Source organism: Miniopterus natalensis, chromosome 15 (assembly GCF_054644295.1).
Source record: "Miniopterus natalensis isolate mMinNat1 chromosome 15, mMinNat1.hap1, whole genome shotgun sequence".
Taxonomy (NCBI): domain Eukaryota; kingdom Metazoa; phylum Chordata; class Mammalia; order Chiroptera; family Miniopteridae; genus Miniopterus; species Miniopterus natalensis.
Window position 1 is genome coordinate 32,875,554 of NC_142095.1, and position 15,608 is coordinate 32,891,161.

The 15,608-nt window shown below is 42.8% G+C and overlaps 1 protein-coding gene across 1 annotated transcript; it reads left to right on the forward strand.

Moving 5' to 3' along the window:
- The first annotated feature begins 799 nt into the window (after nt 1-799).
- Nucleotides 800-13,634, forward strand: CIDEC (cell death inducing DFFA like effector c). Its single transcript, XM_016209977.2, has 6 exons — nt 800-1,027; nt 2,366-2,443; nt 3,260-3,413; nt 10,356-10,514; nt 10,596-10,783; nt 13,090-13,634. The coding sequence occupies exons 1-6, from the start codon at nt 972-974 to the stop codon at nt 13,250-13,252; spliced, it is 798 nt and encodes a 265-aa protein (XP_016065463.2). The 5' UTR covers nt 800-971; the 3' UTR covers nt 13,253-13,634.
- The last annotated feature ends 1,974 nt before the right edge of the window (nt 13,635-15,608 follow it).

Below are 15,608 nucleotides of genomic sequence, written 5' to 3' on the forward strand. Positions count from 1 at the left end.
TAATATATTTTCTGCCTTTATAGTTTTGCCTATTCTAGATATTTCATACAAGTGGAAGCATAAAAATATATATGTGATCTGCTGTGAATGGCTTCTTTCACCTTGTATATGTTTTCAAAGTTCATCCTTTTTATGGACAAATAATATTTTATTTATGGATATACCACATCTTTTAATCCATTCATCAATTGATGAACATTTGGGTTGTTTCTAACTTTTGGCTATTACGAATAATGCTATGAACACTCATGTATAAGTTTTTGTATGGACATATGTTTTTATGTCTCATATATATACATAGATATATGAGTAGATATCTATGCAACTACTTTTCTGTCTATCTATCTATCATCTATCTATCTATCTATCTATCTATCTATCTATCTATCTATCTATCTATCATCAATCATCTATCATCATCATCTATCGTCTATCTATCTATCTAGGAGTAGAATTGTTGGGTCATAGATCTTACCCTCTAAACCACTATGCATTTCAGCTAGTCTTAGTCTCTGCTATTATTAAATAATTATATTATTATTAATGACATCACTATTCTCTCCTGTCTATTAAGTGTCTTTGGTGCAAAGCCCTTTACTTTTATGATCACAAATCCTCGCTGAACCCTTCGACACAGGAATCGTTATTCCGTGTTGTACAGGGAGAGAAACTCGAGCTCACGGACATAAGGCAGCTTGTCTGCACGCAAAAGGCTGGCATGGGCGGGGCTGGGGCCACAGCCCACGTGGGCCTGTTTTTGTGCCCTCTGTGTCTGCTGTCGCGTCCTGGGCCAGACCCTGTGAGCTGTTGTAACATGCCCTCTCCCCTCCTTTGGGACGTTTTCTGGAAGTTAGGCCGGCCAGAAGCCCCTCGGGTGAAAGCAGTAGGCTCACTGGCCGTGCTCTCGGCCCCAGCTGGCGCCGAAGGCCAGGGGAGGGGCTTCCCCGGGGAGCTGGAAATAAAATGGAAGGATGGCTGAGCTGAACAGGGCAGTGCTAGGAGGAGGTTGGGAGGCTGTGAGGGGGAGGTAAGGAGTGTTTTGGTTTGGGGTGTTTTGTGTTTTGGCTCTGGGCGAGCAGGTGAGGTGGGGCTTGGCAGGGTTTTGCTGTGGATGGGGAGTGGGAGTGAGCAGTGAGGCCAGACCCTGCGGCTGGGGTAGTGCGAAGGGAGGGAGGCGGCTTTCACTGCAAGGCAGGTCTGAGGAGCCCCTCCCCACGCTGTTAGAGGGAAAGAGTGATTGTACCTGACTGGGGAGAGGGCTTTTCTTCCATGACCACTCTTTGAGTCCCTTGCTCAGTGCCAGGCCCTCTCTGTGCTGGGGACCAGGATTAGGGAGAACAGCCCAGGGCCAGGCACCCAGGGCCCTCTGGGCTAAGACAGAAATAGACACTTGGCTAAGAAGTAGGAAGGGCAGGTTGAAGGGGAGACTCTGTGAGTCATGTAAGGCTTTCCAAGGAGTGGAGAGCAAGGCAACTGGGGCTTCAAAGCTACAAACATTTAGCCCTGGGCCAGAGGAAGGCATAGCAGGGCCAGGGAACTGCCTGTGCAAAGCATGGAGCATGCAAAAGCTGCAGGAGAAGGTTTAGGAGATAAAGTGGTGGCAGGCGAGCCCAAGGCTGTCAGCAGGAGCTGTGCTGTCCAGTATGGTTGCCAGTAGCCATAAGACACCATGGCTACTTAAATTTAAATTAGTTTGCATTAAGTAAAATTAAAAATCCAGCTCCTTAGGCATACTAGCAACATTTCAAGGGCTCAATAGCCACATTGGGCTAGTAGCTCCGGAAACAGAGAGAATAGATATAGAACATGTCCATCATCGCAGAAAGTCCCTTTAGTCAGTGGGAAGCCTCAGGAGGGTTTGGATTGCTCAAGGACCTATGGGAGAGAGAAGGCTTACACTGGGCTGCCTGGCCTGTGAGGGCCTGACCTGTGATGTCTCTGGACTATAGCTGAGGGAATAGTCCCCAGCAGTGTGAGGTGGTGTGACTCACCTCCTGCCAGCATAAAGTGGACTCTGCCCCCAGGGACAGGAATTAACCAGGCCGGGCCTCTTTAGCTCCAACTTGGAATCCCTGATCAGTGTGATCAGAGCCAGAGTCAGAGAAACATGGAGTGAGTGGTACTACGGAGTGTGGAGCAGCTGCTGAGTGGGGCTGAGCATGGGAACTGAGGGGGTCTCCAGCTTGGTCATAGTTGGTGTGCATGGGGTTGGACAGGAGAAGGGCTGGGGAAAGTGTCTATGAGTTGAGAGGGGAGACCAGAGTGGAAGCTTGCTGGATGGGGGTGGGGTTGTACTGTGTCAAATGATCAGAGAGAGGAAACCCTCCCAGCCCACAGTAATGAGCTGTTTCTGCTTCATTCCCAGGTCCAATGCAGTCCAGCTGACAAGGATGGAATATGCCATGAAGTCTCTCAGCCTTCTCAACCCCAAGTCCCTCTCCAGGTGAGGAGAGCCAAGGGTGGAAGGGAAGGGAAGCTACCTATGAGCTGTAGGGCAGAGCTTCTCAAATTTCAGTGGCACATAGTCACACAGATATCTTGATAAAATGCAGATTCTCATCCAGGAGGCCTGGAGTGGGACCCAAGATTACCACCACACTGTGCTTGGTGCTTTCATTCTTGATCTCATTTAAACCTCACCATGACTTTGGGAAGCGGGGATTATTATACCAAATAATAGATGAGGAATCTGGGACACCGAACTGATGCTCTCAATCACCTAGCAAATGGGTAGTGGGGCCAGGATTTGAACTTTGGCTTGCCTGACTCCAAAACCCAGGTTTCCTCCACTCCTTTGGTTCTACATTATGTATGTCAGAGTTCAAAAATACCTTACACTGACGTCAGCTTCTCCACTTCATCTCACTTTACAGGTGAGAAGAGTGAGGCCAAGAGAGGACAGTGGAATTGGGGGAATGTGGGGTGGGTCTTCTGTCACTTTGTTCCTCCTCATGGCCTGAGAACTAGCAGAGTCAATATCATTTGGGAACTTATTAGACACATAGCATCTCAGACCCCACCTAGACCTACTGAATCAGAATCTGCATTTCAGCAAGATCCCCAGAGAATTTATATATGCCCATTAAAGTCTGAGACGCACTGATGTAGCTGACTTTTGAGTAAGGCTATCTAAATTAGGTGGTACTGGAGGAGGAATATGGTGAGCTCAGCCTAGGAATTGGGAAGTGAGTTATCCTGCTATAGGGTGAGAGCTGGGAAGCAGCAGACAGTGTATTCTGATGCCCCAAACCACTCCTAGGTATGTGGCAGTGAGCACCTCGGTGGTGACCCAGCAGCTGCTGTCGGAGCCCAGCCCCGAGGCCCTCAGAGCCCGGCCCTGCCGAGTGAGCACCCAGGACCGGAGTGTGCGGAAGGGTGTCACGGCGCACAGCCTGGAGGACCTCCTCCACAAGGTGAGAGGTGGGCCTGACCTCCGCGCAGCCAGCCACTGGGACCTTGGCTCAGAGTTGGCCCTGTCTGCGGCCTCTGTCCTCCTGGTCATGAGTTGGGAGTGCAATAAGGATGAAGTTCATGGCTTACATGGTCAAAAGATTTCCTTTCTCCTGCCAGGTCAGATGGGCTGGTAGTGTCTCCCTGGAGGGCTGTCCAATTGCTTAGTGATGTCTGTCTGTTCACACGGGGAGGGCAGTATGTTGCCTTCCTACACCAACGATCAGTGGTTATTTTCAGAGCATATTTTCTTCCTGGAAGGATCCTTAGGTTGCCTTTTCCACTGGTTCTTAAACTTGTAGAAGTGCCTGGAAGTTGGGGAAATGGGCTAGATTGTAGACATTCCCTTCGCCATCTCCTCCCTTCAGCCAGGGCAGTTGTCCTCAGCCTGTCTCCTACATTAGCCTTCCATGGAAGGTTTTTTTGGTAGCTGGGGAAGACTTTCTTCAAACTGTTAATCAGGTAAGCTTCCAGAGGAGGAAACGAAGGATATACAGAGCTAGTGGATGGTGGTAGCAACAGGCAAGAATGACACCCCTCCCTGTTTCCAGGCTCTCTCTCCACTGGTTGAGGGTATCTTCTCCCACTGCCCAGCCCACAGCCTCGTCTATTCTGGCTCCATGTTAGTCATGTGCTTCACTGCCCCACTAACTTATCAGCTCCAGGGGTTGGGACCCTGCTCATCTACAAGTCCAGGTGCCCAACACAGGTCAAATGTTTGAATTAGGCTTCCAATTACTAGTCTGTGTAGAAATCATAGCCGATCTAACTCTCTATTCTAGGTTCTCTCTCTCATTTCTCTAAATTAGGCCCATTCTTCCTGGAAGCCAGTTTCCCCTCCTTGTGAGGCTTCTGATTGTGCCAGACTACATTTCTTGTGGCTTGAATCTAAAGGGCTCCTTCACACTTGAGTCTAGACTCTGCACTATTTTCCACCCTGAGGTTCGGGGACCACCTTATGCATTAAAATGGCCTTGTTAACACATGGCTTCCCAGACTTCTCCCCCTGAGACTGATTAGGTCATGAGCGAGGCACAGGAATTGTGATTTTTAACAGGTTCTTTGGGGGATTCTTATAGTCACTGAGTTTGGGAATTCCTTGTCAGAGCCCTAACAGAGGATCCAGGGAGGAACAGCAGTGAAGGTCCAGCTTTCTAAGATGGACCACAGGTCAGAAGTGAATCTTACCAACAGAGCTAGCAGGACATCCTTCTATCCAGACTGCCTTTCCAAATTTGGCAAAGAAAGAAAGGGGCAGAGAGAGTGAGGGGAGAAAGGGTAAGGAGATATGGTTGGCAGAGACCAGGGTATGAAGTCCCTTATTGGCTATGGCAGAGAACAGTTGGGTTTCATGTTAAAAGATAACAGTAAGCCATTGAAGGATTTTTTTATAAAAACTAATTTTGAAACAATCTTAAACTAACATAAGTTGCAAGAACAATATGAGACTTCCTGAAGTACTTGAGAGTAAGCTGCTGACCTGATGCCTATCATTCTTGATACCTATCATTCAATGTGTGTTTTCTCCAAACAAGGATATTCTCCTATATAATCACAATACAACCTTCAAAATCATGGAAAATATAATATTATATAACTAACACTTGATCTTGAGACTACATTCAATTATTCCACTAATGTGCTTTGTAGCGAAAGGACCCAGGTCGAAATCAAGTGTTCTATTTAATTGTGAATCTCTTTTTTTATTGATTGATTGATTTTAGAGAGAATGATGAAGGGGAAGGGAGAGAGAGACAGAGACAGAGACATTGATTTATTGTTCCACTTACTTATGCATTCATTGGTTGATTCTTATATGTGCCCTGACCAGAGACTGAACCCACAACCTTGGTGTATTGGACGATTCTCTAAGCAACTGAGCTACTATGCCAGGGAACTGTGCATCTCTCACTTTTTTTTTTAGGTTAAACCTCACCCAAGGATATTTTTTCCATTGATTATTAGAGAGAGTAGGAGGGAGGGGGAGGAGGGGGGGAGAGAGAGAGAGAGAAATATCGATGTGAGAGAGACCTGGGAAGAGGGACACAAACCTGCAAGCCAGGTACGTGCCCTTGACTGCAATTGAACCTGCGACCCTTCAGTGTGCTGGCCAGCACTCTACCACTGAGCAACACCGGCCAGGACTGTGCATCTCTTTAGTCTCCTTCAATCTGAAAGAGTTCCTCAATTTCTTTGACTTTCATGGCTTTGACTGTTTTGAAGATTATAAGCCAGTTGTTTTGTTTACTCTCCTTTAGTTTAGAATTATTTAATTGCATACAATTTTAATTTGTTACATTACTGTTTAACTTTGAATATTTGAATAAAAAGGTATAGTCAGGGCCCTGGACAGATAGCTCAGTTGGTTAGAGTGTTGTCCTGATATACCAAGGTTGTGAGTTCAATCCCTGGTAAGGGCACATACAAGAATCAACCAATGAATGCATCAATAAGTGGAACAACAAATCGATGTTTCTCTCTCTCTCTCTCAAATCAATAATTAAAGAAAAAATTTAGCCCAGCCAGGCGTGGCTCAGTGGTTGAGCATCAACTTAGGATCCAGGAGATCGTGGTTCAATTCCTGGTCAGGGCACATGCCCAGGTTGTGGTCTCGAGGCAGCGTGCAGGAGGCAGCTGATCAATGATGACTCTCTCATCACTGATAATTCTCTCTCTCTCTTCCTCTTCCTTCCTCTCTCTGAAATCAATACAGATATATTTAAAACAAACAAACAAAAAACCCAAAACAACAACAAAATTTAAAGATACAGTCAGGCTTCCCTATATAAAGTTGTTATTTTTCCTTTGTGTTTATTTTCTAGGGAAGTACTTTGTAATAAGTAAAATCTCATTCTGCATCTAAATTTCAATTTATTCATTTACTTATATCAAAAAGGACTCAGGTATCCCCATTTAAATGGGATATAAGGATGGCAATAGATTATTTATTGATGCTCAAATTATCCCAGACTTGGCCAGTGGAACACCCTTCAGCCCTATTTCTGTGCTGTGCTTTCTGACTTTCTGGCACAAGAAGGTATTATAGGCTCATCTTGTACTCCCCCTGCCCTAGCCCTTGAGTTCACCCCTTCTTCTAAGGAGGTCTGCTTCATTTTAGTGAAGAGTGGTATTCAGAAACCAAGATCTGGGAGCTAGCTGTGTTCATTGCTGTTGGTCTGTTGCTCATCCCAGGCCTATATTAAAGGACTTTAAGCAGAAAAATATGTTCTCTAATGAATTCAAGTAAGAAAAGTAAAGTGAAAATTCTACTATTCCAAGATAACTAATGGTGTGACTGTGTATGTCCTGAAGTTTATCCTTATATATAACTTACTTAAGTGGGGTTATGTAGTATGGAGCTGACAGTTCATCCTATAACATGTCATGGGTCTCTTTCCATTTTAATTAGTGTAGTGTAAAATTTAGTAAATGCACATTATGGACTACATACCCTGTCAAATGACATATATCGCATTTCTTATAATCATAACCTTGAGGTAGTTACAATTATTCCCGTTTTCTAGGGGCAGAGGTCAAGTTTATTCACTGGGATTTAAACCTAGGCTGTCATCTCATATACTTTCGCATTTGATCATTGTGAGGGTCCTAAGACTGTACTTGCCTCAGCGTTTTAGATGATGAAACTAGTTTAGAGAGATGAGGTGACTTCATTAAGTTCAGGACAATGATAATAGGGAAGCTAGAATTCAAACCTAGGTCTGTTTATCTCTAGAGTTTCACTATCCAATGCAGTAGCTAATAGTTACATGTGGTTACTGAATTCTTGAAATTTATCTAGTTAAAATTGAGATGTATTTTCATATAAAGTACATATAGGATTTTGAAGACTTAATATGAAAAAAATGTAAAATCTTATAAATTTTTATCTTAATTATATATTTTTTAGATTGAATTAAATATAAGTAATTTTACCTGTTTTTATTTTAATGTGGCTATTAGAAAATTTATTTATTTATTCATTTATTTTGTTAATCCTGACCCAAGGATATTTTTTCCATTGATTTTTAGATAGAGTGGAAGGGAGGGAGGGGGAGAGGGAGACACACACATCCACGTGTGACCATCAATTGGTTGCTTCCCTCACATGCCCTGACCAGGCCAGGGATCAACCCTGCATCCCAGGTATGTGCCCTTCGGTGCACAGGGCCTACGCTCTATCCACCGAGCCACACTGGCCAGGGCATGTGATTAGAAAGTTTAAAATTACATACCTGTGATGAAAAGCACCTATGAAAAATGGACAGCTAACATTATACTTAATGGTGGAATTCTGAAAACCTTCCCCTAAGGTCAGGAAGAAGATAAGGCCATCTGCTCTTGCCACTTTTATTCAACGTTGTACTGGAGGTTCTAGCCAGGGTAACTTGGCAAGATCATTAAAAACAAAAAAAAGCCATCCTAATTGGAAAGAAGAAGTGAAACTATCTCTATTTGCAGACGACGATCTTATATATTGAAAACCCTAAGGAACACACACACACAATTAGAGCTAATAAATGAGCTCGGCAAGGTTGCAAGATATAAGATCAATAGATAAAAATCAGTTGTAATTCCATACACTGGCAATAAATAATCTGAAAATAAAATTAAGAGAGCAATTTATAATAGTATAAATAAGAATAAAATATTTAAGAATAAATTTAAAAGAAGTATAAGCTTACAGATTGAATATTAACATTGTTGAGATAAATTAAATTGAAGAACTAAAAATAATCTAAATAATGAAAAGACAAATGTGCTCAGAGATTGGAAGATTTAATATTGTTTAGATGGCAATGGTCCCCAACTTGATCTGCAGATTCCATACAATCCCCATCAAAATCCCAGCTACTCTTTTCGCAGATATTGACAAGCTGAATCTAAAATTTATATGGAAATACAGTGGACTCAGAATAGCCAAACAACCTTGAAAAAATACAAAGCTGGAGGACTCACCCTTCCTGCTTTCAAATCTTACTACAAAGGTAAAGTCAGTAATCAAGACTTGGTGGTTTCGACATAAGGATAGACACGCTCTTAGTTTGCTAGGGCTGCAATATTACAGACTGGTACTTAAACAACAGAAATTTATTTTCTCTCAAATCAGGAGGCTAGATAAAGGTATTTTCAGGTTGGTTTCTTCTGAGGCCTCTCTCCTTGGCTTATAGATGGCCATTTTCATGTGCACATGATCTTCCCTCTCTGTACGTTTCTTGTCCTAATCTTCCTTTCTTATAAGGATACTAGTAATATTGGATTAGGGCCCTGCCCTAATGACCTAATTTTAAATTATTTACCTCTTTAAAGACCCTACTTCCCAATACAGTCACATTCTGAGGTACTAAGAATTAGGTCTTTGACATGTAAATTTGGGGGATGGGGGTACAGTTCAGCCCATAATACATACAAATCAATGGACTAGAATTGAAAGTCCAGAAATGAACCCATGTATCTATGGTCAATTGATTTTTGGCAGGCTGCCAAGACTATTCAATAGCGAAAGAATACTCTTTTCAACAAATGGTGGTGGGACAATGGGATAACCACAAGCAAAAGAATAAAATTGGATCCTTACCTCACACTATGTACAAAATTAAGTCAAAATAGATTAAAGAGCTGAATGTAGAGCTAAAACCATAAAACTCATAGGTATAAGACTTCATGATCTTGGTCTCTTAGATATGACACCAAAGCACAACCAACCAAAGGAGAAAAAAAATAAACATTAAAAACTTTTGTGAATCAATAGACACTATGAAAAAAATGAAAATACAACCCACAGAATTGGAGAAAATATTTGCAAATCACATATAAGAGTCAAGTATCAAGACTATATAAAGAACTCATAACTCAACAATGAAAAGACAACCTAATTAAAAATGGGCAAAGGATTTGAGTGGGACGTTTCTGTAAAGATATGCAAATGGGTAACAACACATGAAAATGTATTCAACATCTTTGTCATTAGGGAAATATAAATCAGAATCACTTCATACCTACTAACCTGACTAAAAGAAGACAGACAATAACAAGTGTTGATGAGGTTGGGTAGGAATTGGAATCCTCATACATTGTTGGGGGAAATATAAAATGATGCGGCTGCTTTTGAAAACAGTTTGGTAGTTCCTCAAAAAGTTAAACATGGGGTTGATTGTATGACTCAGCAATGTCACTTCTAGGCATACACACAGGAAAATAGGAAACATACATTCACTCAAAAACTTGTACATGAATGATCATAACTGTCATATTCATGATACTCAAAAAAAGAAACAACCACATGTCTATCAATTGATGAATCAATTAAAAACGTGGTATATCTTTATAGTAGAATATTATTCAGCCATAAAAAGGGGTGAATCATGTTGCAATATGGATGAATCTTGAAACATACTAAGAAGCCAGTCTAAAAAGACCACATAATGCATGATTCTATTTATATGAAATGTCCAGAACAGGCAAATCCTGTAGAGTAGAGGTTGCCATGGGTTGGGGAATGGGGAATGACTACTAATGGTACTGGGTTTTTTTGGTTCTGAAATTAAATAGTGGTGGTTGCCTAACTTTGTGAATGTACCACAAACACTAAGTTCTATACTTTAAAAGGGTGAATTTTAGAGCATATGAATTATAGCTCAATCGAAAATTACATATGTGACTTCCATTATACTTTTACTGGACAGCACTCTTCTAGAATATTAACTATGATGCCAGGTACCAAGAGATACCATAATACAGAATGTTTGGACAGTGATCTCACAGTAAGAGCCTGATACCAATTCACTCATAGACCCCAGCCCACTTGTTCTTTCCCTGACAGCTAAGGTGATATGATGTGGATCTTCCCCATACCAGCTCTATGGCCGCATGGGGATGGCATAAGCATCACTACCCTTATTCCCTAGGTCCGGGACGCCCTGATGCTGGCAGACAAGCCCTTCTTCCTGGTGCTGGAGGAAGATGGCACAGTGGTAGAGACAGAAGAGTATTTCCAAACCCTGGCAGACGACACAGTGTTCATGGCCCTCCGGAAGGGGCAGAAATGGCAGCCCGCATCAGAGCAGGTGAGGTGCCCCCTGTGGGGGGGGAACAGTGGGAGTCAGAAGTCCTTGAGGGGTGCCAACCACATGATTGTCTTGATACAGGGCTCGAGATACCAACTCTCCCTCTCCCGTAAGCCTGCCAAGAAGATCGACGTGGCCCGTGTAACTTTCGACCTATACAAGTTGAACCCACAGGACTTCCTTGGCTGCCTGAATATAAAGGCGACTCTCTATGGCACATACTCCCTTTCCTACAATCTTCACTGCTATGGGGCCAAGCGTGTCATGAAGTGAGTGAATTGGTATTAGCTGGGGGCAGGGTGGGTATGCAGCAGCGGGAGAGCCCCTGTCTGCTCACGTGGACCTCAGCCTTTTAGGCCTGGAACTTGTATTGGTGCTGGCGAAGCATGACAGCATTTGCTAGATCTTATGGCTGAACTAGTGCTTTAGATTCCACTAGTGTATGCCAAAGGGTCCACATACTCCTCCAGGTAGAACCGGGATATATTTAGTTTTCTAATTATCTTCCGCTATAACAATTATTTTTTTCATTTAAAATAGTAAGTTTTCCTAAATAGTCTTCTAATCAACTGTTTAAAAATGAACATGTGTCAGAGGTTTTATTGAACTCATTAATTAATAAGAGAACCAGCAAGAAGTTACAATCAGTTCAAAGGAGAACTCAAAACCCCATCTATATACAGATTCACCAAGAATGCTGAAATAAACTTATAGATACAAAATTGGATTTTTCCATGGGGGTGGGAGCACTCAAATAATTGTCACTCCATAGGACAGGATTAATTTGGATATCTATGGACAATAGCCATTTGTATTGTCTAATGAACTTTAACTTTTTACTTTACTTTTCAAAAAAGTTTTTCTTATTTTTATTTAATGATTTTAAGAGAGAGAAGAAGGTAGAGAGGGAGAGAGAGACAGAGACAGAGACATCGATTTGTTGTTCCACTTATTTATGCAGTCATTGGTTGCTTCTTGTATGTGCCCAGACAGGGGATCAAACCCACAACCTTGGCATATTGGGATGATGCTCTAACCAACTGAGCTATCTGGCCAGAACTATTTTACTTTTGAAAATCCTGATCAAGCCCTGGTGTACAATTAGGTATACAATTCTGTGGTATTTACAGTGTTGTGCAACATTCATCTCCAGAACATTTTCATCATCCCAAACTGAAACTCTGTGCCCATTAAACACTAACTCTCCACTCCCCTCCCCCCAACCCCTAGTAACCTCTGTTCTACTTTCTATCTCTGTTAATTTGCCTATACAAGTGGAATCATAAAAGACTGTCCTTTTGTGTCTGTCTTATTTTATTTAGCATAATGTTTTCAAGGTTCATCCATGTTGTAATGTGTCAGAATTTCATTCCTATTTAACTGGTTTTAAGCCTCAGTTATCTAATATAAGAAATGAGTAAACATCTCAGATATAACCATGACATTTAAAAACTATTTTTATGTGTAGATGTTTATGGTTCTAATTGTCTTTCTGCCCCCCCCCCAATTTATTTATTTCTAATTTAATTTAATCTATTTTTTTAGAGAGAGGGAGGGGGAGAGAGAGAAACATCGATTTGTTGTTCCACTTATTTATGCATTCATTAGTTGCTTCTTGTATGTGCCCTGACTGGGGATCAAACCCACAATCTTGGCATATCCGGATGATGCTCTAACCAACTGAGCTACCTGGCCAGGGCCTCCTCCAGAATTTATTGAATGAAGGTTAATAGAAGACAAGTTTTAATATCAGCCAGAAAGTATTTATTTTCCTTTTGTTTTCCCCTCCCTAATCCCCCCTGGGACTGACACCCCTAGTGACTCTGACCTATCTTTTAAACAGATTTGGCTAAGAATTTGGTTAAAGTAGTCAAACATTCAACAAGCTACTCTTAACCCCATGTTTCCCCACTGTTCTACACATCAGGCCCCATGTTAAGTAATTTGTGTCATTTCAACCTCCTAACCCTGTGTGGGATCAAATGGTATCTTTATGTCCAGTACTACTACAAATGACTTGGAAAGGCCTCAGAGTCTAGAACAGATGTTGTGAAGGACAGAGTTATGATCTTCATGTTATCAATATGAATACTACTTGACTGGTCCAAGTAGTATTACAAAAATAAAAGGCCTTGTTAAATGAGCTTAAATTTTGCCCAGCTGGTGTGGCTCAGTGGTTGAGCATCGACCTATGATCCAGGAGATTGTGGTTTGATTCTCGGTCGGGGCACATGCCCCGGTTGCAAGTTCGATCCCCAGTAAGGGATGTGCAGGAGGCAGCCAATCAACAACTCTCTCATCATTGATGTTTCTATCTCTCTCCTTCTCCCTTAAATCAATAAAGACTTTTTTTTTTAAAATGAGCTTAATTTTGGACACCTCAATTAAGGTACAATTTGCAGGTAATGTCCATAGACCCTTTCCCATTTGCTGGGGGAAGGCAACATCTGTTCCTGTTTGCATCTAACTCTACAAGTTATAAAATTATTAAGGGACCATGAGGGAGGAACATTTAGGAGATGCAGACAGGGGTTTTCTTTGTGTTTTGACTCTACTACCTTCTCATTCCACCCAGGGAAGCTCTTCGCTGGGCCCTCTTCAGCATGCAGGCCACAGGCCACATGTTGCTCGGCACTTCCTGTTACATGCAGCAGCTTCTGGATGCCACAGAGGAAGGGCAGTCCCCCAAGGGCAAGGCCCCATCCCTCATCCCGACCTGTCTGAAGATACTGCAATGAAGACCCAAGTCCTTGGAGTCCTTCCCCGGCCAAGGATTAGACTGGGAACCCCATGCTCAGCTGGTAGCACCCACAAGCCTGGCAGTTAGAGAGCTTCTTACCTCCCTACACCTCCCTCATCCCCACAAAACTATGAATGTGGAAGCGGGGAAGGGCTGGAAACCTGGGGTGGGCTGGCCAAAGGAGAACTGAGGGGTTTTGGCCCGACCCAGCTCTTTCCTGTCCAAGGTAGCTTAGCTGACCAAGACTGGTCACCAGCAGGCAAGGCACGAAGTCTGCCCCGCAGCTACCTGTCTTCACTTGCTATACTTCCATCACACTCCCTACCTCCTGGCCCCCATCCATAATACTCCTGAGTGAGTTGTCAGGCCCATTAGTGTGTGATATTAGAGAGTTCGCAATAAATGATTTATGCTGATACATCATTGCCTGTGTTCTTTGGGATGAGGGTGGGTTTCTTTCTGGAAGGTTGGAAAGGTCTAAGGGAAAAGAGGAATCTATTGTCAAATCATTCTCCAAAATGTGGGGTTACAGAGAACAGCACTTTTTCTTCCAAAAATAATTTTGCAGTTGAACAAACCATATAATCCATACACTAAATAACAATTTACAAAATAAATTTGCCTATTGGAAGGGCTTTGATTGGCAAGGTAGGATTAAGACACTCGGCTAACTTCTCATTGTTGCATTTTATTACCACCTTTTAAGTGTTTAGGTGGTAAAGCACTAACCAAGCTGTAACACAGCTCTTAATCAATGCCTTCCCTAGCTTGCCAGACAGTTCAGAACTTTCAGCCTTAGGGTTTCCAAATGAGCTGGAGGTAGGCACAAAGAATATTTCTCACTAGTGTGAGCTGGCATTTTTCAATATAGGGCAAATCAAACAAAACAAAGCAAGAAAGGCTAGGTTTGTAAGTGACTGTACTTAAGTCTGTAACTCTCAGATTGAACAATGTGTCACTTCTGCCCTTTACTTAAAAGTTTATTTGGGTTTGTTAAGAACAAAGACAAAGGCCTGGTTTACCAAAGCTAGAGGTGGAGAGTTAATGCTGGCAGCTGACCCATACCCTGCAGCCATATGTGGGAGGAGCTGCCAGAGCCAGCAGAAAGAACACTTTTTATTCTGGGCTTTCCTGCTCTTGCAGTTATGGCTGGGGGCCCGGCTCAGTGCCATCCTGGCTCCATGCGGTGGGCCTTCTCACGTGGAAGCACAATGTTTATATCAGCACAGAAGCTGTTCCTGGTCACCCTTCGCTGAGGCTATGGCCTACCTGTTCCTCCTGTAAAGTTAGTCATACACTGAGTTGGGCTGGGGTGGCAGAAGCTTGGAATTTGTCCCCACTCCCCATCCTCCTGAGACTCAGAGCTTCACAAATGAGTCTTGAGTGACTGACTCTTGGCTCTGCACCCTCTCAGCCCAGGAAAACTTAGGTTCTTCCTTTTCTTCAAGGAGCTTGGAGACTAAAGGAGTCACACCAGCAGTGGTCAGTAAACAGGAGACAGCAGACTTTGAAGAGGCTGGGGTGTGTGGAGGGAAAATTTCAAAGAGCATGGGAGCTCAAGCCTCAAGGGGCCAGCAGCCAGTCCAAGTAGGGGAACAGCCCTCCTGGGGCTAACCGGGGCCAGTGGAGGAGAGGTCTGCTGCAGTTAGGGAGGCTGTGTCCCAGCCACACAGCCTTAGTCTTTCCATCTTGCTCAAGCTGGTATTTATGAATGCAAAGTAGACCTTGCAGAAGAAAGATTGTTAAATACCACAGGGCCTGCCCTGGTCGAGTTGCTTAGAGCATTGTCCCCATACTCCATGGTTGTCGGTTTGATTCCCGGTCAAGGCACATAGAAGAATCAACCTATGAATGCATAAATAAGTGGAACAACAAATCAATGTTTCTCTCTCTCTCTCTTTTCCCCCCTCTCTCTAAAATCAATAAATAAAAATTTAAAATAGCGTGGGGCCTTATGACAAAGCATGCTAATGTCCAAGCTGCAAACAAGATAAAACCACTTGCATTTTTGGCAAAGTTCTTGCTAGTCCTGTCTGTATTTGTGCATATCTACTTAAAAATTGATTATTTAAATCTTTGAATTAGAAAAAGAGTTTCTTGAGGTATAACTTACATACAATAAAATTTACCCTTTTAAGGTATACAGTTCATTTAAATTTGGGCAAATTTATACAGTATGTAACCACCATTTCCAGCAAGCCAAAAAGCTCCCTTATGCCCCTTTCTAGTCAATCCCCATCCTCCCCATCCACTCCAAGCCCCTGGCATCCAGTTGGTTTTCTGCCAATATAGTCTGCATTTTCTAAAATGTCATCTAAACAGCCCTGGCCAGTTTGGCTCAGTGGTTAGAGTGT

Bases quoted from the DNA above. Each gene is read 5' to 3' on its own strand.
- CIDEC (XM_016209977.2), top strand. From the start codon at position 972: ATGGCTGAGCTGAACAGGGCAGTGCTAGGAGGAGGTTGGGAGGCTGTG. The intron at 1,028-2,365 runs GTAAGGAGTGTT...CTTCATTCCCAG, and splicing joins TGGGAGGCTGTGAGGGGGAG to GTCCAATGCAGTCCAGCTGA. The intron at 10,784-13,089 runs GTGAGTGAATTG...CATTCCACCCAG, and splicing joins GGGGCCAAGCGTGTCATGAA to GGAAGCTCTTCGCTGGGCCC.